Source organism: Haliotis asinina, chromosome 8 (genome assembly GCF_037392515.1).
Source record: "Haliotis asinina isolate JCU_RB_2024 chromosome 8, JCU_Hal_asi_v2, whole genome shotgun sequence".
Taxonomy (NCBI): domain Eukaryota; kingdom Metazoa; phylum Mollusca; class Gastropoda; order Lepetellida; family Haliotidae; genus Haliotis; species Haliotis asinina.
This window is the reverse complement of record NC_090287.1, coordinates 8,092,138-8,116,615: the sequence shown is the minus strand read 5'-3', so window position 1 is coordinate 8,116,615 and position 24,478 is coordinate 8,092,138. Positions and strand designations below refer to the sequence as shown.

Below are 24,478 nucleotides of genomic sequence, written 5' to 3'. Positions count from 1 at the left end.
AAATATAAGCTATAAGGCTAAACACGGCTATCATAATTGTATAAAAAGGCTCTGATAAAACATATATTTGTAATCAAACACCTGTTCTATTATGATTGTGATATTTCATACTTTCTATAAATAATTAATATCAAAGGTCAAGGTCGCAAAAACAAATCAGCTGCTTCCGTCAGAAAAGATGGGCGGAACTTCTGATGACTTGTTCATGGAGTATACTTGGGTGATCATGTAACAACTTACCGGAGGACATGCTGTTCTTATAATGTCCGATCAAGAGAGAATAGCCAGGATCTTTCCAAACGTGTTATTGTCACATTCTAAGGATTCAGCATCAGCTGTCAACGTCAATTCAGATCCATTTGATATTCCGATAACAAGCTTACCACGACTGAGACCTGCCCTCTCCCCGAGTGTGCAGTTAAGTCTGACAGTCGTATACATATCGTTATATGGACTACTGTTCTTCATTGTGTATATCCAGTTATGGATGATATGGTATTACCGGCACAAACGTTTCAGTTACCAGACAGTATTCCTTTTCCTTTGTCTGATTTGGTCCGGTTTGAGAACGACATTATTTTCATTTTACGTCCAAGATTGCGACCTGGCTAACGACTTGCCTTGGGTATTCTACTGGTTGTTATATTGCTTTCCTGTCTGCCTACAGTTTACAACGTTGTGCCTACTGGTTTTATTTTTTGCACAGGTAAGATTGATGTTTACAAACAACAGCTTTGAACCCAAACAAAAGCTTTATCACTCGGTCTAACCACAAGTAACGTAAATAACCTTCGCTGGTGGAAAGTAGGACGTTTCAATATGATTGTAGATAAAATAGGAGAATGATGACCACTGCCACTGTGACAGCTGTCATGTATATAAACATGATTTAAGTATAAATAGTGATGATCACAAGAACGATGTATTTATTGATTTTTTCATGTTCTAAGGTCGCAGACTAGTGCTTGAAATCATTATATATAAAGACTGCAAACTGAGTGTAATAAAATGTATTATAAATATGAAAATTCATTTTCCCGAATTTCAGTAAAAGTTAACGTAGTCTCAGTGTATTTCATTACACTCCACCACTGAGTCCAACAAAACCTAGTAGAGGGTCGCGTCAGGTAACCTTTGAGTGACCAATGACCGTCCAGTCAAACACGAGACGGTTAAATAGATTTAACCAATCAGACAACATCTACTATTTAGGGATCGGAGGGACTTTCAAAATATTCAGGTCACTGACACAGATCTCTCCACAAACAAAAATCTGCATATAACACAGATATTTGACCTGCAGTATATATGCTTTGGGGTTTCTGTTGACATGGTTACCATTAGCTAATATTTCCGCAAGATGACATCCTTGAATATTGCCCAAAACACTATTTTCAACGACTGTTTACTCACGGTTATGAATTGGTTGTACGTACACCATGTGCATCACCCGGAAGCGAGTGTACGCTAAATACCATTTGGAATCATTCGGGTACGAACCTTTTCGAGATAAAAAGTTCAAGAGGTATGTGTGAATGTGCACTTTCGCGATTTGGCAAGCTGTGTTCTGATTGGTCAGTCTCAAAGGTTACCTGATGCGACCTCCCATAAGGTTTTGTTCGACTCAGTAGTGGAGTGTAACGAAAAGTACTGAGGATAAGATTACTTGGACTGTCCCGGATTTCTGCAGTATACAACATTTTAAGTATTTTGTATGACAATTTACTTGATGTCAATTGTAATTGAATTCAGGTGGTATCAGCACAAATGTTGTCGAGAACTAAATCAAAATAATAAAGTAAATAATTAGGAACTAAATGAGGAAATGAAGATCCATACATAGCATTCCAACTTAGTATGACTACTGCATGTTTGTAAGTATGTAAATATTGTTTATTGTTAGCATGTTCACTTTATACAATACACAAAAAAGACATTTGGTATTACATGCATATAAATTTGTATATACATGAGGAAAACAATGTTGCAAAATAAATGTATTACCATATCTTGTTGAAAACATTGGTTCTGAACATCTTGGTTAGAACTGGTCATCAAAAGTCTATGCATGATGTTGAAGGTGACTGTAAATTGTTAGAAGCAATTTACAAGATCAGGTGGCCAGACTTAATGACTTGCTGATGCTTGTCATAAAAGGTGACTAATGGGATCAGATTGGTAATCTCACTGTCTTGGTTGACCCCACACGTCATCGTATCCCAACTGCATAGATCAATGCTCATGTTGTTGATCACTGCATAGTCTGGTTCATACTCAGTTATTTACAGACCACCACCTTGTAGATGGAATATTGCTGAATGCAGTGTAAAACTAAACTCACTCACTTTCATATTGCCTCCTTGGTTAACATATATGAACCTAAAGTGTGCTTCTCACTATACATTAGGTCATCTCTTGTTTTCCCAGAATGACCACATTTTGTTTTGGAGTAAAACTGCTTCCCAGGTTTTACTTTTCGTTAGTAAGACCGCTTTCCAGGGTTTACGTTTCCTAACTTTCCTAACATCAACATTCAAATGATCCATGAGTGTTTGAAATCAACTGAAAAATATTGTTCAAGATTAAAGTCACAATACAAAGGTTTTCCAACGCGGGATTGGAATTGCAATTCTCTCATCCGTAGGCAGACGCTGAGACTACCGCACGGCCACAGGGCCGATGAAGGTGGAGGGATTAAATTATCTAATTATAGTTACTGTCATTACCTTGATTTTAGCTTCATTAAATGATCATCTACATTGTAATTACAAATCACTGACGGTATATATGATAAAGAAAACACTTCTCCTCGGTTTTGGTAGACAAGGTAAAACCATCGGGGTCAGGAAATCCCCTTCCCCTCCGGTTTTACATTGTCTACCTAAAGCTCGAAGGCGTTTTTTCTCCTATGCGTATCATTGTATTCCCTTGGCATAGATGAATACTCATGATGTCAATCACTGAATTATCTGGTCCAGAATAACTTTTCTGCCATACAGATTCAAACAAACTATGAATGCAGACTTTATTTTATCATATTAATGTGTGCTTGATTTTGTCTGCAAAGATAGATGCATAATTCCTTGGGTCAGAATATCCTCCACATCAAGTATCATGATCATGAATATATTCCATTATATAACCCATTTTAAACGATGTGACACAACAAATTACATGACACTAAGTAAACTCAGTCTCATTATTATTCATTATTCCTACTAAGCCTAACAAACCTTAGTAGGAGGTTGCGTCAGGCAACCTTTGAGATTGACCAATCAGAACACAGCTTACCAAATCATGAAAGGTGACAGTTGCACACACCCTTTGCACTTTTACTTCAAAAGGTTTGTACCCGAACGATTCTGAATGCTATTTTCTGTACTATCACTTCTGGATGATATACATGGAGAATGCCACAACAGTGAGTAAACAGTTGCTGATAATAGAGTTTTGGCAGTTTTAAAGGATTTCAACTTGCGGATATATTAGCTGATTGTAACCACGTCAACAGAAATCCTAAAGCTTATACATTGCAGGTCAAATATCTGTGTTTTATGTGGATTTTTTATAAATTTTTTGAGAGATCAGTGTCAGTGACTCTGGAATTTTGTAAGTCCTGTCAAACCTTGTAAATGTGACTACCAGTAGTTTAAATCTGTTTGGCCATCTCAGATTTGATTGGATGGTCATAGGTCACTCAAAGGTTACCTGACGCGACATCCGACAAGTGTTTGCTGGACTTAGTACAGGAGTGTAACGAATAATACTGTGAATAAGTTTACTTGACTGCAAATTACATCAAACTATCATACTGTTATCCGTGTTTACACACTCAGAAATATTGCAGGTATATAACAGGGGTCTGGAAAATGGAGTTTGGTGATCCAGTGATTGACATGAACATTGATCCATGCAACTGAGATACAACGACATGTGTTACTTAGGAAGTAGGTGAACCTTATCACCCTACCCTGCATGAATAGTTAGGTTATCATAAAAAATTGTCCTGAACCATAAACTAACCCAGAAACTATCATATATCACCATAGATAAGCTTGAAGTCATTCAAACCGGTTTTCCTATCATTGGCATTCAAATCAATCAGAGATTAAGGTGTGAGATTGTCTGTGCCATTGAAAAAAAATAGTTCCTTGGGGTGCAAAATGAGGTTTTGAATCATTTTAATTGGTTAGTTTGATTACATTTTCCATTAAATGAATCATGGTATGATAGCTCTAGATCATGTGGATACTGTGCCCATTTTGTTATTGGGGAGTGGCTATTATGGATGTTGAGTGGGTATTTCATTTTACCCACTGCTTTCAAATTTGTGGGTATTTCAGTGATTTTACTCACATAAGTATCTGTCACTGAGCCACTGTCACATTTACTAAGCTTGTATGTACTGCCTTATATCATACCGTATGAAAACCAACTTAAATAAAATGGAAGTGATTTCATAAAGAATCAAATCCTATTCATATAGTAGAACAACACTAGTCCTATACCAACAGTGCAACTCAATGTTTTTTTCATTATGCAAGTGCTTTGGAAATTTTTTATGCGTATTTTACCCAAATGTGCATCTTATCTGGGCCACTGATTGTATTATTTGTATATTAGTGTTAACTTTAAGGCATGCAACCTGGGTATTGTATTTACTGTGCCATGACACCCAAATTATGCATTATTTTGATCACTGAGGATGGAGATATTATACCCTAGGTAGTTGAAGATCCTTTTCTTGTGTCGATAGTATGCTTTGTGCTGAATATGATGAAGGACATGGGTATTACTTTTCAGGTTGTTTTCAAGGCCAGAGCAAAGTATGAACCAAGCAAATTCAAGTAAGTAATGTTTATGATTCTTCATTCTCTTTTCATGTTTATAGTTCTGTAGAAGTTGTGGAATATTGGAAACATAAGTGACATTGTCTCTTTGGCATTAGTGGAAGAGGAAAATTGTGTGATTGTCTGTGTTTCACCAGATGAGGTGAAATGGTGAGATCACGTTTGTCATCAGTTGAAGTGAGGTGAAATGGTGGCATTGTGTCATAAATTGAGGTGAGGAGAAATGTTGACATGTGTATCATCAGTTGAAGTGAGGTGAAATATTTTACATTATCTCTATGTCACATGTTGAAGTGGGGTGAAATATTTTACATTACCTCTCTGTCACATGTTGAAGTGGGGTGAAATATTTTACATTACCTCTCTGTCACATGTTGAAGTGGGGTGAAATATTTTACATTATCTCTATGTTACATGTTGAAGTGAAGTGAAAAGTAGAGAAAGGTTACATTAAAATCTGGATTAGAATCTGATTTTAGCAACCAATGCTTGTTGTAAGAGGCAACTAATGGGATTGTGTGCTTACTGATTTAGTTGATGCTTGTCATTGTTTCCAGAGATAAATGATAATTTACATATCACAGCCTAATAGCAGGGAAATTGTTAGTGCAGTGTTAAACAACATACCATCAAGCAATCAAAGCAAAACATCTTATGCCTTGATGCAGTGGCAGAACATACACTCTGCTCATAACCCTAGACTATGCTCAGGTCATGCCTAGGGATTGTCATCTTGACAACAGTGATGCAAGTGATGAATAAACAATTATCTGTAGTTGTTGATTATTCTGATGGTTCATTTTGAAAGTAAGTTTATTCACACGGAACAGTGTGACCCAGCTGCAGAATTTTCCCTTTGAATGGGTCAAGAACCAAATGATATTGTAAAAGATTATGTTTATAATGAAACATGCTTTTTGTGAAGTCATGATATAACAAACTGTTTGGTCCTTGCCACTTTCTGTACATTTGAGTTGAAATGCATTAAAAGAATTGTAGTTGTAATTAACTAAAGTAAGTGGTCCCTACATAGGTTCGATAGAACAAAACATTCTACTTTGTGAAGCATGCTCCATTTTTAGAATGGTTTAGTAGTAACTCGGGTAAGAAAGTGAGTTGAACTTATTCTATAGTTAACCATGCTTTTAAAGTTAATAAGTGACTGTGTTTGTTGTGAGATCGGGTGATCTGGCTCACTGAGGTGGTTGGCACATTTCATTGGTTCCCAGTTGTGCAGGTCGATGCTCATACTGTTGATCACTGGATTGTCTGGTTCAAACTCGATTATTTACAGACCGCCACCATATAGCTGGAATATTGCTGACTGCGGCGAAAAACTAAACTTGCTCATTTAAAATTAATGATGGGCCCTATATTAATGTTTATAAGCCAACCCAAAAGATAAGCTGACCTCCCAACTTGACCAGCATGTATTCTTCAGTGTAAACTAATCCAGTGTGTGAATGAGTTGAATTTTAGATGTTTTTTACCATATGACAGATATATGTGTGAATGGAGACCAAAGGAATGGTAGATGGTAGGAATGGTAATATAAGATTTACATTGCTCCAGGCTTTCTTCCCATAGCAAGCAGACAAACCCAGCTTGTTATGTTGGATGTTATAGTCCTATTTTCTTCTTTCAGACGTCCCCTTCGTGTCTTGGTCATCTTGGCTATAATTGTGTTTGTGGTGTCCAATATTACATGTGCCATGGTTATCAAATACCATGAGAGGAATTACTCTTCCATTCCGCTGGAGCTCATCTATATACGAGTGGCCATCAATGACTCCCTTTTTATCATTTTTGGTATTTTGCTTTCGTTCTGTATTTACAAAATGTCAAAAATGTCCTCATCATCACTGGTTTTGGAAGCCAAGGTAAGTTCAATGTTTCTTTATTTCTGCCCTGTTTTAACTGTTGTAAACAGGGTGAACTGAGTGGTACAGTGTAGGCTGGGATGAACAGGGTGTTGGTTGGGGTGGCATACAAGGTGGTGGTATAGTGTAGGATGGGGTGAACAGGGTGGTGTAGTGTAGGCTGAACAGTGAACATGGTGGTGTAGTGTAGGCTTGGGTGAACAGGGTGGTGTAGTGTAGGCTTGGGTGAACAGGGTGGTGTAGTGTAGGCTGGGGTGAACAGGGTGTAGGTTGGGGTGGCATACAAGGTGGTATAGTGTAGGCTGGGGTGAACAGGGTGGTTTAGTGTAGGCTGAACAGTGAACATGGTGGTATAGTGTAGGCTTGGGTGAACAGGGTGGTGTAGTGTTGGCTGAACAGTGAACATGGTGGTGTAGTGTAGGCTAGGGTAAACAGGGTGGTGTAGTGTTGGCTGAACAGTGAACATGGTGGTGTAGGGTAGGCTGGGGTGAACAGGATGGTGTAGTGTTGGCTGAACAGTGAATGTGTTGTAGTGTAGGCTGGGTTGGTGAACAAAATGTATAGTGGAGACTGGTGTGTTGTATAGAGAGATAGACTGGAGAACAGGATGTATAGTGCAGGCTGGGGTGTTGTATACACAGACAGGCTGGGATGGTAAACGGGATGTATAGTGCAGGCTGGGGTGTTTCATAGACAGACAGTCTAGGGTCATGAAGAGTATGTATAGTGCAGACTGGGGTGTTGTATAGAGAGATAGACTGGAGAACAAGATGTACAGCTCAGACTGGGGTGTTGTATACTCAGACAGGCTAGGGTGGTGAACAGGATGTACAGTTCAGACTGGGGTGTTGTATACACAGATAGGCTAGGGTGGAAACAAGATGTACAGTACAGGCTCGGTAGGCATCCTCACCAAGGTGGTATAGATTGGCACAGGTATACATATTTGAATAATGTCTTCACATGTTTTCATGATAGCAAACTGGTAATGATATATTCTACACAAACATTTTCTACAACATCATGGCAGTAAAATCCAATATCAGTACAATACAACCGGCATCCTATGGTTTGACCCTTGAACTAATTGTGAGCTATCTCTGCCAACAGGGGACAAGTATGTGTCAGGCCATTGCAGCCTGTGTTGTCATCCTGATGCTGTTTACATCCAGAGCTATCTACAATTTTATCTCCATCTACCCAGCCCTGAAGACCAAGGTCCCCGACTTTGGTTATGACTGGGTCAATGTATCTGACCAGGTTAATGTTTGTTGTTGATATACTCTCTGATTACATGTGACGCATGGCCTAGAATGATCTAGTAAAACAATTTGTCTTACAGGCTGTTCTTCAGAAGAGATATGGATTTAACTTTTGACAAAATTGATGAAAATTTTCATTAGATTCCTTAAAAACTGCTGTTTTCTTATACATGGATTTTTTTGTAACTCTCACGGTGTGCATCTCAAATTTTTTTTTAGCAATTTAAGTTTAGAGACAATTGAACTTTGTACATTTTGCTGAATTTCCTGATGTTGATAGTGTAATAGGGGATGAAGAGGGGGTGTACGTTTTCTACTTCTCAAAAACTACTTTATGGAATTCATTTAGATTAAATAAGTGCTCTATACAGACTTTAAAAGGTGTGCATCTCATATTTTGATTTTGTATATTATTTATTTGTCCAATTTTAATGGAGTTTGAACTTACATAAATTTTGTTGAATTTCTGTCTGAATATAGTGTTATAGGGGAGGTCTGTGTTATCCACTTCTCCGCAAAAACTACTTTGTACAATTCATTAGATTACATGTGTGCTTTATGGGGACTCTGAAGGTGTGCATCTCATATTTTGATTTTGTATTTTATTTATTTTTCCAATTTTAATGGCATTTGAACTTTCATATATTTTGTTGAATTTCTCTCTGAAAATAGTGCTATAGGGGATGAAGTGTATACACTTCTCCACAAAAACTGCTCAACAGAATTTATTTAGCTTCTACATGTATTTCATTGGGACTGTAGAGGTGTGCATCTCATACCATGTTCATCCAGTTTCTTACTTTTGTCACTTCTACAGACGTTTAAACTTAGTTGAATTTGGTTCTATTCATCCTGTTCATCCCATACAACAGGGGATGTACTTTATCCACTTCTCCACAAAAACCACTGCACAAAACCCAGTTAGCTTACATATGTCTTTTATAGAGACTTAAAGGGTGTGCATCTCATTTTTTTTGTTTGTATTTTACAGTTTTTGTATGTTTAGAGACCATTGAACTTGGATAAATTTTATGTAATTTCTCTCTGATGATAGTGAAATAGGGGATTAAGTCTGTCCACTCCTCTCAAGAACTGCTCAACAGAATCGATTAAGCTTATACATGTGTTTCATTTGGATTTGAAAAGTGTGCATGTATTGCTACTTTGTATTTGCTGTGATTTTTTTTGGCAGGCTGACATGAATGATCTGTCTGGGGGATACGAGTACCTTTCTTTCGGAATCGTGTTGTTCGTCTGGGAGGTCCTACCAACATTTGTTGTTGTGTTGTTTTTTCGGGTCAAAAGAGCTGTCAATGCCGTGGTAGGTAGATTACATGTTATTTCCTTTGCTTGATATGATGTATATGTTTTGTGTCCTGTCGTATTATCTAGAGGAAACTGTGTTGGAATAGGATCTAAGCATCTTATCGTGATTGTCGTATTAAATGAGGAAATGGATTTGGCATGTCATGGGGTTTTTCTCATAATGTCTATCACTGGTTTGATGTATCTACAGGCTACATTATTGCATTACAGTTTTCATGAGCTCTCAGTTTAAATAACAAAGAAACAGAAACGTTTGCTTTCACAACTTGACAAGTGCATAATATATGAACAGAGGGAACATTCATTGGCCATTTCAGTGCCTTATCTGTTGAGATCAAGTGTACCTACTTTCTAAAATTACAGAAGTTTCACTGTAACAATTAACATCCTAAGAACTTGATGTAAAGAATATGGATGTTTCACGCAACTTTATTTATATTTCATGTATGATATTTTCTACCTGTATGCAAAGCATTCTGTGTTTCAGAGTAACCCAAAAATGTATTTTGGCGAAGGAGACAACAAATAAAATAAAGTTTGTCTCAGCTAATTTAACTTTTGATAGCTCTAAAATGCAAGGAAATGACAAGGGAATTTCAATTCTTTCCATGGGGAACTTCAGTGCATGCACATGCAAGATTCTCGGGGCTGTGCATTTTAGGAATGCAGAGCTTTTTTGTTGAAACTCTCCTTGATATGTTTGACATTTTCAGGCACTGAATGATCTCTCCAACCACAGCCATAGTTCAAAAGTGTTTTTCTTTGATAACCCTCGTCGCTATGACAGTGACGACGATCTCACACGGGATGATCCACATTCGGTCAAGTAAGTTTTTCGTCTTTACACAACAAATACTTTTCTTTTCTGAGGGGCAGTGGGGTAGCCTAGTGGTTAAAGCTGAAAACCAGGGTTTGATTCCCCACATGGGTACAATTTGTGAAGCCCATTTTAGCTGTCCCCACCATGATTTTACTGGAATATTGCTAAAAATGGCATAATGTTAAACTCACTCACTCGCTTTTCTTTTCTGTATGGTTAACCATGAAAATAGACTGACCAGCAGTGAAAACACATGTCAGAATTCATGAAAATTATATTTTTTCAGCATGAGTTTGGATTTGATCAAGGAAATAAATTGTTTTAATTTCTGGAAATGAGTTTCTTTTGCTGGTCAGTATATGACAAGGTTGGCAGGTTGGATACTGTGTCAAACTTTCATTAATCATTTCGAGATATGAAAGTAATTGTTAAGATAAGAGAGTTTCCTTCATAGTAAACCCATTGCAGGCAGAATCACATCACATTTAGAAACAGTATGGTAGATGAAATGTTTATAATAACCCAAACCTACATAAATAGAATTGCATAAGTTACATTTAGTAAGATATGCTGCTCCAAATCCTGCATGGACTTGTGTGAAGAAGACAGTAGCCAGTTCACTCTCAATGGCTCACATGTTCCCCCACAGCTGAGTAATTGTCATGTGTTTCTGTGCGTAGGTAAATGATCTGATTTTGTTGAAATTGTAACAGCTGGAATCAGAAATGAAGTACACATGCTCAAACTTATTTTTCTAGCCTTTTAATGATTTTAAACATAAAGAGTTACACTGACTGACTTGAGTCATGGTGTGGTGTGAGTTTCAGTCTCTCTGGATTTGTTAGGAGGAAATTTGATAATTTCCCTTTGATAAAAACTAACAGCCCTCAAACATGTCCTGGATGACGCATGTGTTGTGTTACCCGCTGGCAAGATTTCCACAACCCTGAGACTGGGTGACATAGGCGCACACTGGAGTACTGGATTGGATGGATGAAAGTGGCATGGCAGGATAGGGGTACGCTGGAACATAGGATGTGGGCAACACATCTGAAACTGGTTAAACCTGTGGCAGACGGAAATTTCCTGAGGCCAAGGGCTTACTTTCCTAAACAAAACCAAAGAGGAGGTTTTGATCCAACTTATGAACCGACCACATATATACTTTGGATAACATTTTAATATGTGGTATTCACTGTTGAAATGCATTTGTCAGTCAGGACATTGGCTGGTCCAATGCACATAGACCATAGACTGCTATTCATGTCCTCCTCGTGTGCTGCCCTCACTACCCATCCTGTGAGGAACACATGGTCATACTGACATTCCCTTTAATCACAGTGATCCTTCATAACCAAGTGGATAAAGCTGCCAAGCTAATAAGCTAAGAGTTGACCCGTGAAGGTCCTAGGGTAGAATAGGCCTTCAGCAACCCATGCTTGCCATAAAAGTCGACTATGCTTGTCATAAGAGGCGACTAACGGGATCGGGTGGTCAGGCTCGCTGACTTGGTTGACACATGTCATCGGTTCCCAATTGCGCAGACCGATGCTTGTGTTGTTGATCACTGGATTGTCTGGTCCAGACTTGATTATTTACAGACCGCCGCCGTATGGTTGGAATATTGCTGAGTGCGGCGTAAAACTAAACTCACTCACTCACTCACTCAATAAGCTAAGAGTTGCAGATTTGAAACCAGATTTCAGCACTGTAATTTTCAATAATGTGATATTTTTCGATCATGTTCCGTAATAGCAAGCCAAAGTAAAATTAGAACCAGGTGAGACAATAGGGTGATGTCGTTGGAGGTTTGTAACAATTGGAAACTCCACAGGGGAACTGTTTTATGCTTCCAACATTGTATTAAGTGCAACAGCCAGTGTTCATTAAATATTGAAGCTAAAGGAACTTCAGAATTGTATTCACTGTCACTTGCACTCTGCATCAGGTTTGACATGATTGATGGCATGGGGACATGGCATTGGGTCAGTTGTCACATGACTGAGAGTATGGTGATATAAGACCATGTTGTGCCACACTGATGAGGGTATGATGACATTAATGAATCAAAAGATTGTTCATTGTAGTAAAAGCCTGTTCTGTTTCAGTTACAGTGTTCACAACTCTATCAACAGTATTGACAATGGCGGCATCTCACGCGGTACTCCCATTCTCACCCCGAATGGGAGGCTCACACCGAGGGGTGGCACACCCAGAGGCACCCCCAGGACAGCGTATGGATCCATAATGAGTAGAAGTATGGCCTCTAGTCGCCTGGGGACGTCACCTTCACCAATCATGTACAACGGGCCCCAGTTGTATCAGGGACATAATGGCTGACGGTATTGAGATAGTGATTCATGTCATGTGATTTGCTGGTGCTGTGATGAAGAATGTACACTTTGTCAAAATGGGAAGAAGGAATGAAAGACTTATTTGAGAATGTGCTTTGCAAGTACTGTAGACCCAAGGTCAAGGTTATCAGTGTCAGTGGGTGACAGTTCCCATGGATACAGAAATGTGATTTTTACTGACATTGCTCACCCTGGACGAAGAGAAGTTTATGTATATAACCATATTTTGATACACATTTTCATCGACTTACCATATTCAGTGTAATAAGTGCCCTGGGTACTTATAAACCTCACAAGGGTCTCTTCTTAAAGTCATTTACAACAAATCCGATTTGTTTTCCAACTAAAATTTTGCTTTAACTGTTACTAGTCAGTTAATTACACTTTCTTCTTGTTTCCTTGAATAATATGTTATATGCACAAAAATATGGACTGATAAGTACATTTGTTTGTCTAAGTTTATGAGATCATTTAAGCATTTGTCTATAGTGTGGATAAAGTGTTTACTAAGAGAACCTAATAGGGTAAATACGGTAACATCATACTTCTTGTGATATGATTAATAAAGGTTGTATCATCACCATAGATGTGACATGACATGACATGACATGACATGGCATGGCATGACTCTTTCACAAGGATACTTTAGGGAGGCACACTTCTATATATTCATTGTAAAACTGTCCTTGATAAGTCATAGTCATAGTTTGTGAAGAATCATCTGATAGCTGTTGAAACAAGGAAAATATATATTTTACTGAGAGATGAAATTGTGATAGGAACCCTGCAGTGTTAAATTCTTGCTAGGAGATATAGACAGAAGCTGTGATTGGGCAGTCCCTGAAATGTTAAAGCCTCACTGTAGGATATACAGTGAAATAGCATTAGCAGAGATGCCAACCCAAATGATTTTATCATGTTCAACACAAATAAGCTACACAAAACTGTACAAACTTTAGACAAAGTAAATTAAATTAAATTATCAAATTGTATTTGGACCATACACAATAAATTTCAACCACATTTCATTCAGTATCATGCTATATATGGATAGTTACTACTGTTTTAGGTGAGTATAATATTAATAGAAGGGTCTTAGGTAAATTTGTTGTTAAATTTTATTTAATATTAAAATACTTTGTAAAAGCTTATACTAATTTTGGACAAATACCATATTTAGCATCAGTTTTTGGCCAAAGTACTAATTTGGCTAAATCAGGGTTCTGCATTAATGTGAACACACAAGGTACATATATGTCTCTTCATTTGGTGAAACACATGGAAGCGTGCTAGTAAATACACATGGTTTTCCTGTAAAAGTTGCGAGGTTTAATTGCTGGTATGATAATATTATCATATAATACCATTACAAATGACATAATAGTTTTATATCCAACTATACATGTTTATGTATAACAATATCTTCGACACTATGAAATTGTGTATACAGTCATATTTATTGTCAGTGCAGATTATGCAGAAGAAATATCCATTGTATAATGTGACATGACTATTTTCATCAGTATTTATTCATGTTTGTTGTTCATGCAGTACCTTCATTACACTTTAACTGTTCTGAAAGTTGATATCGAAAAATAATTTCCTTGTGAGCAAGACAGTTTCTGTGGGTTACAGTTATGTCAGACAGTTTCATTGTATTTGAGGAAACAGGATGTTTCTGCCTCAACATCACATATTATTCAAGCCAAGTGGAGAATGTTACATCAAAGCCGTATTACAGAACCTGTGAGAAGAATGACAAATGCAGGTCTTATAAATTGCATTTTGTGATAAGGATATTTGCCAATAGTTAAAATATACCACCAAATGAATCAATTATAACATTCCTAAGTGATTTACTGTAACCATGCTTTAAAAAGATAGGTGTGTAATTGTGTACCTCAGCACACAATTTTTATACAATATTATTCAAATTTAATTTTGTTAGTGCGATTGTGAGTAAAGTGTAAAATGAAAGTCATATTATTAACTGTTTATTTAGAACAAAGTGGCAGTGCTGTACATAGAGGAAGCAGACTCTTAATGGGGTCATATCCTGAACTATTTTTGTGTTTGTTTGACATGTACTTGATGTGACCTTGAACTTTGCATTATTCATTGTTTATGTAAATGAGATCTTTGTTTCTGTACAAATACTCATATTTTGTTGACGATGTCGTTTTAACAGATAAAGACACTAATTTGATCATTCCATGGATATTTTTATGTCACTATTTGTCAACAACTATACATGTTGTGCAAGTATTCGATCTTAACAAAGAAAACCCATTTCTGGTGTCCCCTGCGTTACATTGTTGGAATATTGCTAGAAGCGACATAAAACAACTGTACTGATTCCCATTAAATAAAAGAATCATTTTGTTTGTTTGTCTTAGCTGTTATCCTCCACCATGAGAGTAGATGTTATGTTGTAGATGAACAACATGTACTAGCAGCATTAACGATACACTGTGACAATTCCATGAATGTACAAAGCCATTATTCCTGAGACTTGTTTCATTTTGTGAATATTGAGCATAGAACAAACAATTAGCATGTACAATATAATCTTGTCAAAGCTGTGTACTCATTTGTTACTGTATTTGACATATTTGTGCCTGTGATGGCTAGGAAGGTTGAAATTGAGATCCCATATTTTAGGTCAGGTCCACTTATTAGGGAATTTCTATGACTTTTATTGTAAATTTGATTTTTGTCGCAATGGCTACATTTATTCAGAAAACAGTAAGCAAGATATTCGAAACATTGTTCCTTAAAAAATGAAGTAAAAGGGTACTCAATATCATGTGTATTATTTGTTATATAACATGGTCTATTTTATATTTTGTAATAGTTTCATAGAAACATGTCTAATGGAGGCATTTTGTAAACACAATCTATTTGTTTACAGTGAACAATATTGTATCATGGAAGTGATGTTAAATCTATAACATAATGAATCCTTTACTGGAATAATGTATTTGGGACTTATTTAGTATAGCATATATATAGATGCACATAGATGAAAACAATAGACATGATGGCCTATTTGGATTTAGTGAGAGGCACTTATGTCATATCTATTTTACTGTTTCTTTTTATAAGGCTTATGCATATTTTAGCACTGACTATTAAAAATTCAAAATCATGTGACATGTCCAAGGACTTGTGACTCAGATACACACATTTGAGCAGTACAGTGGGTGCTTATACATTCATCAGACATTGTTGTTTTAGCAAGGGGCCACTGTTACAGAGTGGGAAGAAGTCCCCAGCTGACTTAAAATTTAAAAAAAAAATTGCTTGGCTGTTTTTATGTGTAATTACAATGACTCCAAATTTTATGGCAAATTTAAAAACTTCAGATAATTGAGTCAGGAAGCCTAAAGAAATGTTGTATTTTCTTTCCTTCAACAAACAAGAGTTGCTCTTGATTACATAACAACTTTTCATTCTTTACAATTTTAGCACCAAGTCCTGCTCCTTCATTTGTTGAAGAACTAGAAAAAGGTGCAAAACGTAACTCTGAAACAAGAGGTATGAAAAGAAGTTGTTATCCATGAAATGTGTCATGTATTCTATATGCTTTTCAAGAATTTCAAGCGATGTAGTTTTGAAACTTTAGAGAGAATTTTGATCCCTGTTGTTAAATCAAGATAAAAAGAAAGCAATTATTTTTGGTAAACAAATGTGTTGACCTCGCAACAGCAGACCCTGGGGCCAAGTTTTGATTATATGAAATGTGAAAATGTACACACTTCAGCCATTTCCTGTTAATCCATGAAAGGTTGCCAAAGGATAATTGTTTCTCAGGTGTGCATGGCTGACTCAACAGAAACCCAACAAGTTAGAATGTGTAAGATACATATCTGTTTTGTTTTTCTTATTAAACGGTGTTCATATTTATAAACATGTAAGATGTAAGTATTGTATATATTTTGTACTAATGTTTTGATATATGGCTTCAATAAGTTGTACCTTTCTGATTTTTATATTTAATCTTTTGTTCTGGTTTGCAATAAGGCATTTCATGTTTGTTACCATTGTAAAGTATTGGGTGAAGGCCACAGGTGTATGATGGCCAGTAGTGTATAAAGGCCCGCCCTGTATGAATGCCCTGAGTTTATGAGGGGTGTTTTCAAATGGTTGTTGCTGTCTGTCATAGAGTTATATGTGGAGCAAGCAGAACAAACCAACCTAGACTGTGATATATAGGAAGTCGTCATATGTAAGTTGCCTTTAATTATGATAATATAAAACTACACAAGATCACAAGAAGTTCAGTCCACGTATGTTGATTTATACCACACAAAAGACAATAAAGAAAACACAATTTTTTCATATTACTTTAGCGTTTCTGTCATGCCGTTCTGAAAACCAGTTATATTATCTTAAATATACCCAGATGACATTTTTAATTTCGACCCAACAACAGCAAGCTGATTGACCCATGTCCCTGTCAAGACTAGACAGCAGCTAGTTTAGTAATGGGAAAGAGTCATGTGTTCTTTAACTGTTTTTGAGTAGTATAAATCTGCATATTGGAATTGATTTATGTGATGTACAGTGGAAGTTGTCTAAACCGGCACTCACTGAGACTGAAGAAATAATCCAGTTTGGACAAGGTGCCGGATTATGGAGCAGATGATAAATGTGCAAGCCGCCGATGGAACTGAGATTATATGCCAGTGTTGACAACTTGCCGGATAGGAAAGTTGCCGGTTTTGACAGCTTCCACTGTAATTGGTTTAGTGGAAGGAGATTCTTAACTGATAACTTGAGGCAACCCTGCTGGGTTCCAGCTTACAAACTGGGGTTCGCCAGAGAAAGTGTAACATTGAATACCCTACAATATCATGAGTGACGACTGATTGCCCATGTTCAGAGGTTGTTAGGTGATCAAAATATATAAATATTTTTAAATGATTATGTACAGAAATAATTTTATGTGGTACCAGATTCTGAAATATCCTCTTATCCCTAAGCATTCATACACACCAACTGTAATTGTTTTCCATTATATTTTTGCATGTGTTTGTGATTCAAGATTTCCTATTGTGTAAATCCCTGAGCATGTATCATCTGTAACAAGGAAATTTTGCTCTAGTGGTCATACCGTTATCACCTACTTACATTTGTTTATATATTTTTTGTAAGAAAATTGTTAAGGATTGTGATGTTCTTGCATTTGACCTGTTGATTTTATATTTTCAATACCTACTACAAAATACATCATTTGCTGTAATTGTGCAAGGTAAGAGACGAGTGTAAGTATATTCATACTTATGTTTAAGGTAAACCCTGTGTACACCAGGCCTTGAATATGTATACATTTGATAAATTATTCTTATGAATACATCCCCCTAAAACTTAATTGCCTTTTCTCCACGAGTCCATGGATTGTGCTTCAATATAACTTTTTAAGTCTGTAGACTTTTATTTTATTCAAGCTACACCTGTATATTCAGAAACAAGTTTCTGGAAAAGGGCAATCAAGTGTTAGAGGTTGTATCCTGAGAATTATTATCACTTTTGATAATGTTCCACAATTGTCATTTTCATAGACACTTAACACATGTTATGTTTGGGCTTGCACTTTCTAGTACAGATTCTAGTAATTTTTGATGGGTGAGTCCCATCCGGGATTTGAACTCACAATCCCAGAGTCAGTTACCTAATTGTCAGGACACAAAGCTAGTCATCTAACCCATTCAGACTCATTTCAGTGAAGATGGAAATGGGTCATATACAAGCTTAAACTCTTACCATATTCATATTGAACGTATTTTTAGTACTTTTATCCATTAACAAGTATTAATGAGTTAAAGGACCCCACACTGGCAGAGTAGGTACATAATCATCAGCACCCAAAGCTAGCTGTCTAACCTACTTAGTTTTATTTCAGTAAGGATGAAATAGGTCTTATAAGAGATTGAACTATTATCATGATCACATTTAATATAATTTTAGTACTCTGAAATATTAGCAAGAATTGATGAACTTCATTTGACAAAAAGGAACCCACACTCCCAGATTCACGTATCTAATTGTCAGCACACAAAATTAGTCATTTGATCCTCTGAGGCTCATTTCAATGAAGATGAAAATAGGTCCTATGTAGATTTAGTCGTGTGATCCATTAACAAGTATTAATGAAGTTTCAGAATCTTTCACTGACCAATATTCATCAACTATCATCATATCATTTGAACACCCACTGATTCAGATTGAGTTAATTGTTTGTATGAATACTTTGAGATGATCTGCTTAGAAAATGTTCTTGATAATGCTTTATCAACAAATTGCCATGTGATAAAATTGTATATAGCAACTTTATTAGAAGTGAAATATTAGATCAACATTTTCCTTGTTCTAATCAATTAATGTTCAGTGTTCATTTTCAACACTTTCAGTCGGTATCCTACCTAGGGTTGTATGGAGGGAGATAATGCATACAAGGTGTCTTGGCCAAGATGTCATTGTTCTGTATATATTGAGTAAAGTCTGGACCAAGCACGGAAGTAAATGGCAGATGATATATTTCTACATCTAGAAAATGCAGATTATCAGTGAAATCCATTCAGACTAAGTAGGAAGCAGTGATGACAGGTTTTTGAAAGTTTAATGTTTCTGTGTAATTCATTCTTAGTTTAATAAGTTGGTAGATGTACATATACATTGTATATACTGTCTATGATTCTGCAAGTTGCTATGCAGAGTTACATCTCTTGGGGATGCCAGGATCTTAGGATTTTGGGGGGTGATGGGGGTAACTAAGTGGTAACAATGTTCACTTGACCCACCGAAGACCTGTGTTCGATTCCCCACATGAATACAATGTGTGAAGCCCATTTCTGGTGTCCCTGCTGTGACATTGCTGGAATAGTGCTAGAGGCATCATGTCCGATCACTCACTCTTAGGACTGAGGGCTTGAGCCTCAGGATGCCCAAATTCTCTACCTCAGTCTGTCAGTTCCATATTCATAATTTTAGGTTTCCCTAAAATTGGGCAGTTTGGGCTTTCAACACTAATTAAGGTGTTGCTTTGTGATAGAAGCTGGACTACTGTTAAAAGTGGATTTATATATTTGATATATACTTGTAAAGATTAAACAGTGTGGCCTTTTGTCATTGCTTTTTGTCAAATCAGCATATGCAGATTCTGATACATTAGTGCTCTTAAGTTTACCTTGTAAAAATGAACATATAGATCTAATGAAATGTAGGCTTTACATTTAGAAATAACTGTTATATATATGTGTCAGATCGAAGTATATATTTTCTAATGTGGTGACCTCTGTTTAGTTGTGGTTTTAATGACACTTTGAATGTTAAGTCTGTAATTTTACAGCATGTCAGTTTTACTGGGGAAAACCTCAGTGGTTGTAACATACCAGATGATAATCAGGGTGAATTCAAACCAATCATTATCAGATCCTGACACTACTAAGGAAGGCAACTCTGCATGTCAGGCCACATGGTTCTCATAGAGGCCCATGAGCTTATGAATAGGTAGTGTGAATACGTTGTAAACAAATGTGTGTTTTAAATATTACTTGCAACCTTTTGATCAAAGAAAACTAAACTCCTGATTCTTGTATTTTGTATAATTATGTAACATGTATCGTTATTGTTTTGATGTTTGTTATATGTTTGTATATCACACTTTCCATACACCGAGAAGAGAATGAATGGTGGTCAGGTGGCTCACTGTATCTGGTCCCCATTGTATGAAACGATTTATAAATTTAACAATATTAATATATTAAGTCTATGTTGAAGACTGAGAGTTACAACATTGGTGGCAAGCAGTGAGAATTCAGTGGGGTTCATAGTCAGGTTTGAAATTATTGGGACCAAATGTTTACCGACTAAGCTATTGTAACATTGTATGTTATAGTGTTCAAAGTCTTAATGCAGAGATTGTTTTGTGCAAGTGGGTCCACATTCAGAGGGCTCCAGATAGTGAATATTTCTTGTAGTTTTACATCAGTATCAAGGCGACATTAAATAAGGAGCCTATGTGTTAAAATTGGCCTTCAGCAACCAACGCTTGTAACAAGGTGGTGAGATTTCCAGAACTGGTCATTATGTTCCAGTTGCATAGATCTATTCTTATGATGCTGATCACTGGATTGTGTGGCCCAGACTTGATTATTTACAGACTTCTATGACAGCTAGAATTTTGCTTAGACAAACAAAAACACAAGACTGTACAAAGCACTACGACTGTAGTTATGAGAAGAAGTGTTATTTCACTGGTTGCATTGGTTTTTCTTCCCTGGAAGTAACATCACAGGTATTACTTGACTGGTTCGTGAGTTTTGACAGGAATGATGTTATTGATAATTAAGGAATAAACCACAGTGATTGTTGCATTAATGTTTCTCCATGTTTTATTTTCACAGCTACATGCACTGAAATAGCTCCTTAAGATGGCATTCAGAAGTTGATATGATGAGCAAGGGAGATAATTCTATGTATATACTAATTTTGCATCATTCTTTTGGTGACACCCACCCTTCTTTACACCCTCCTTCAGCTTATACATCCCATATACCACACTGTAACAGCCTCTCTTTCCATACCTTCCTTTTACAATTCTTTCTCTTGCACATCCTCCTCAGGGACGATCCCAAGTCACATTACAGACCCTCTCATCTTCTTCCTCCTCTACCTGCTTGTATCCAAAAAATCTACCAGTGGACAAATGTCAGTCCATATTACATCTACTGTGTGTCAAAGTCTTCCAAACAGTTAAGACCATATTCCTGAATATAATCTCTCCCATATGTCCTTCCATCCAGGCAAAATCACTGTAGCAGTAGACCGAGTCACTTGATTTGTTATTTCTGGTGAAAATGTAGATAGATTGGATATTTCTTATAAACATCCAGGTATTTCACATATCATAACCTCAGCCTGAATCTTATGATGAAAAAGACAATGTGTTTTGAGGTCCTGGTTGTCCTACTGTTTGTCCTACTGCATGTCCTCCTGGTTGTCCTACTAAATGTCCCACTGGTTGTTCTGCTAAAAGCCCTAGTGGATGGCCTTCAGAATGTCCTACTCAATGTCCTGCTGATTGTGCTATGGAATGTCCTGTTGGATGCCCTTCTGGATGTCCCTCTGGACGTCCTGCCGAATGTCCTCCTGGTTGTCCTGCTAAATATCCCGATGGTTGTTATGCTAAAAGCCCTACTGGATGGCCTTCAGAATGTCTTACTGGATGTCCTGCTGATTGTGCTATGGGATGTCCTGTTGGATGCCCTTCTGGATGCCCTTCTGGATGTCCCTCTGGACGTTCTGCCGAATGTCATTCTGGTTGTCATTCTGGTCATACTAAATGTTTTACTTGATGTCCTTATAAATGTCCTACTGGATGTCCTGCTGGTTGTCCTACTGGGTGTCCTTATAAATGCCCTGGATGGCCTGCTGGTTGTCTTACCGGATGCTCTAACTTTCCTGCTGGTTGTCTTTCTGAATATCCTACAGATTGTCCAACTGTATGTACTTCCGCTGTCCTACTGGATGCCCTGCTGCGTGCCCTTTTGGTTGTCCTTATATATGTCCTGCTGGTTCTCCAATAAATGTCCTGCTGGATGTCCAGTCGAGTTGCCCAACTGTTTGCCTCACTGGATGTCCTACCAAATGCTGAGTGTCCTGCTGCATTTCCTACTTTATGTCATGCTGGTTGCTCAACTAAATATTTTTTGGGTTGCCCCATCGGATGTCCTGTTGGTTGTCCTGGAAAATGTCCTGCTGGTTGTCCTACTGGATGTAATTCTGGTTGACGAGCTGGATGTCCTGTTGGCTGTCTTGCTAGATGTCCTGCTAGATATCCTGCTAGATGTCCTGATGGTTTGTCTTGCTGGCTAAATTGCTGGATGTCCTACTGTTTGTCCTGCAGGATGTCCTGCTTGATGTCCTACTTGATGTTTTCCTGGATGTCCTTCCGGTTGCCTGTGTAGGTGTCATGCGGGTTGTCCTACTGGGTGTCTTGGTAGGTGTCCTGCTGCTGTCTGGCTGGGTGACAAGGTAGATGTACTGCTGGGTGCCCTACTAGGCTGTCAGAAAGAAAGATCACTGCTGATTCATACAAACATTCATGTGGTTAGAAGAGACTCAGTATCTGGTGCATAGGGGGTTTGCAATTGAAAGAAATCCTGAAACAAGATATACTAGTATGTCTTGTGTGATGCTAATGTTGTAATACAGTGGAAGCTGTCATAACCAGCGTCTGTCCAATCTGGCAAGTTGTCAACACTGGCATATATTCTCAGCCCCCATCCATGGCTTGTATCTTTACCATCAGCTCTACATTCTGGCACATTTGTCTAAACCGGATTATTTATCCAGTCGCAATGAGTGTCGGTTTAGACAGCTTCCACTGTATTATTAAGAAGGATTAAAGGCGATTTGGGGCTAACATGAGACCTACGTAAAGCCAATTGCACGACATCATTCCACTGCTTACCGTAATTACATTCATGTACAGGAAATCTAATGGGTGACACCAGTTCACTCATCCTGATATGTATTAATCCATAAACCACCGGGATGGATACACAGAAGACAATTGCCTACCATCACTACCGACCGACGTGGTGATATGGGGTTCTACGTCGCACTTAAGAATATTTCGCTCATATGACGGCGTGCGTGCGTGGCTGCTTGTACTAGCCCAGTCCTCAGCTGGTTTTATAGTGCTAGCTCATGAGATAACATACCGCATTTGACAATGAATACCCTACTCAGACACACTATGCGGACTCCGAGCCGACCAGTCGCTGTTTTACCCCTTAGTGCCGAGCGCCAGGGATTAACAAGTACCATATGTTAACGTCGTTTGGTATGAGCGCCCGTCGATCGAACCTGCGACCTCCAGCTCTCCGGTCGGACACTCTAACCACTACGCCACGGAAGCGGTCACTACCGACGAAAGATGCGGGAACTAATGAAAGTTGTTGAGTCAATACATGTGTTTAAAATTTATTTTAGCCTGGTGATTGATATACGGTGTGTCCATCATGTTAGGCTTCCAATTCCTATTGACGCACTGTTGATTGCTGCCTGCCATTCCGCGTGAAGCTACTCACAACCGAGTGCCGATTCTCTGACGTACGCTTTCCGCCCGAGAACATTTTTTGGGTATTTCCGCTGGAGACAACAGTACAGGTGTAGTCTGGCAATGTCATCTGAGGAAAGGAACAACCCTACTTTGTCAAACAACCACTCATTATATCGAAATCGTGTGTGATACTGCCCCACTTATTGCATGAACACTTCGTTTTCTGTTACCTATGAATCAGATTCCTTTATTCGTCTGCAAAAGAGGCGTGATACCACTGTGGTAGAATAGGCCTTCAGCAAGGTTGAGCAGAGTATGAAAAATTGTTTTAAAAAACCGTTTCACACAGCATGCTGTACAAAATATCAGTGTTAATAGACCCGTGAAGGTCCCGGGGTAGAATAGGACGCAAGCGCCCTCGTGCTTTAACTGTAATAGTTCACGGCGAAAGTGTGCTTTATTACACTATACATGGTGTTAGAACGAACTGTATTTCTTAAATCCTACTCTATTTTTTTCAGTCTGAAATTTGAACGTGGACACGGGGTACATCTTAAACTGTTAATATGATGAACATCTTTTCGGGCCATAATCTTGCATGGCGTTAAAGTGTATTATAACTTAACAAGCGATGTATTTACAAAATGACCCCATGAAAACTCACTAGCCAGTGACTGTGGAGATTTACTGGCTCGACTGGATGACAAACTGGGGTCACAGCCCAGGGTAGCAGAAAACCCACTGAAGCAAAAAGAGATTGAAGCAACAGGCTTATGTTTGTTTGTTGTTGCTGTAGTTGTTGTTTTGCTTTTTTTTGTTTGAAAGACTTCAGACAAGCACATTGCATTCAATTACACATTCACACTGACATAATAGGTTGCAAATAACATGAAGTATACAGTATATAAATAAAAA

At 37.7% G+C, this 24,478-nt stretch overlaps 1 protein-coding gene across 1 annotated transcript; it reads left to right on the top strand.

Moving 5' to 3' along the window:
* Positions 1 to 147: 147 nt before the first annotated feature.
* LOC137294400 (G protein-coupled receptor 137Ba-like) lies at positions 148 to 15,791 on the top strand. Its single transcript, XM_067825404.1, has 7 exons — positions 148 to 706; positions 4,804 to 4,847; positions 6,496 to 6,730; positions 7,841 to 7,990; positions 9,185 to 9,313; positions 10,032 to 10,144; positions 12,247 to 15,791. The coding sequence occupies exons 1-7, from the start codon at positions 263 to 265 to the stop codon at positions 12,476 to 12,478; spliced, it is 1,347 nt and encodes a 448-aa protein (XP_067681505.1). The 5' UTR covers positions 148 to 262; the 3' UTR covers positions 12,479 to 15,791.
* The last annotated feature ends 8,687 nt before the right edge of the window (positions 15,792 to 24,478 follow it).

Bases quoted from the DNA above. Each gene is read 5' to 3' on its own strand.
- LOC137294400 (XM_067825404.1), top strand. From the start codon at position 263: ATGTCCGATCAAGAGAGAATAGCCAGGATCTTTCCAAACGTGTTATTG. The intron at 707-4,803 runs GTAAGATTGATG...ATTACTTTTCAG, and splicing joins TGGTTTTATTTTTTGCACAG to GTTGTTTTCAAGGCCAGAGC. The intron at 7,991-9,184 runs GTTAATGTTTGT...TTTTTTTGGCAG, and splicing joins GGGTCAATGTATCTGACCAG to GCTGACATGAATGATCTGTC.